At 46.0% G+C, this 781-nt stretch overlaps 1 protein-coding gene across 1 annotated transcript; it reads right to left on the bottom strand.

Moving 5' to 3' along the window:
- Nucleotides 1–201: 201 nt before the first annotated feature.
- LOC307121363 (histone H4) lies at nt 202–513 on the bottom strand (the record flags this gene model as incomplete). Its single annotated transcript, XM_079808911.1, has 1 exon — nt 202–513. The coding sequence occupies one exon, from the start codon at nt 511–513 to the stop codon at nt 202–204; it is 312 nt and encodes a 103-aa protein (XP_079665037.1).
- Nucleotides 514–781: the final 268 nt, after the last annotated feature.

Below are 781 nucleotides of genomic sequence, written 5' to 3'. Positions count from 1 at the left end.
TATTATCGGCATTTATGACTCTTTATGTGAGTGTGAGAGATGCCAATGTTTTCTTTGCAGAATTACAGATTCTCTGTTTTTATTCATGACTGTATCGTTTATTGAAAAGCAAATAATATATGAGCATTGACTCTTCATGTGAGGGAGTGTGTGGCTCTTAAAAGAGCCGTTGGGTTTGTGGTTTCTCTTGTTTTCAGGCGTTTATCCTCCGAAGCCGTACAGGGTGCGTCCCTGCCGCTTCAGCGCGTACACAACATCCATGGCGGTGACGGTCTTTCTCTTGGCGTGCTCGGTGTAGGTCACGGCATCGCGGATCACGTTCTCCAGAAACACCTTCAACACTCCGCGGGTCTCCTCGTAGATCAGACCGGAGATGCGCTTGACACCGCCGCGGCGAGCCAGACGACGGATGGCGGGTTTGGTGATTCCCTGGATGTTATCGCGCAAAACTTTACGGTGACGCTTAGCGCCTCCTTTACCGAGCCCTTTACCGCCTTTGCCTCTTCCAGACATGGTTAGAGTTGTTCGTATAATAACGAGTGGAGAATAAGCGTTACAAGGAAGCAGTTTATATTTGCTTACAGGACCTGACAGAAACCACCACCGCGTCACATGGCACACACCCCTCCCCCCAAGCTAGAGCACATGTGATAAAATCTCAACCCTGACGTTTATTCATATTAAAACTAATTTCATAAAATGTATTTCACAAAGATCATATCATTTATAGTGGTTTATAGTGAAAAGTGCTTTTCTACAAACTCACCAGAGTAAACGAAGA

This window comes from Gobio gobio, assembly GCF_949357685.1.
Source record: "Gobio gobio genome assembly, chromosome: 25".
Lineage (NCBI taxonomy): Eukaryota > Metazoa > Chordata > Actinopteri > Cypriniformes > Gobionidae > Gobio > Gobio gobio.
The sequence above is the reverse complement of the archived record's forward strand: the minus strand, read 5'-3'. Positions and strand labels throughout refer to the sequence as shown.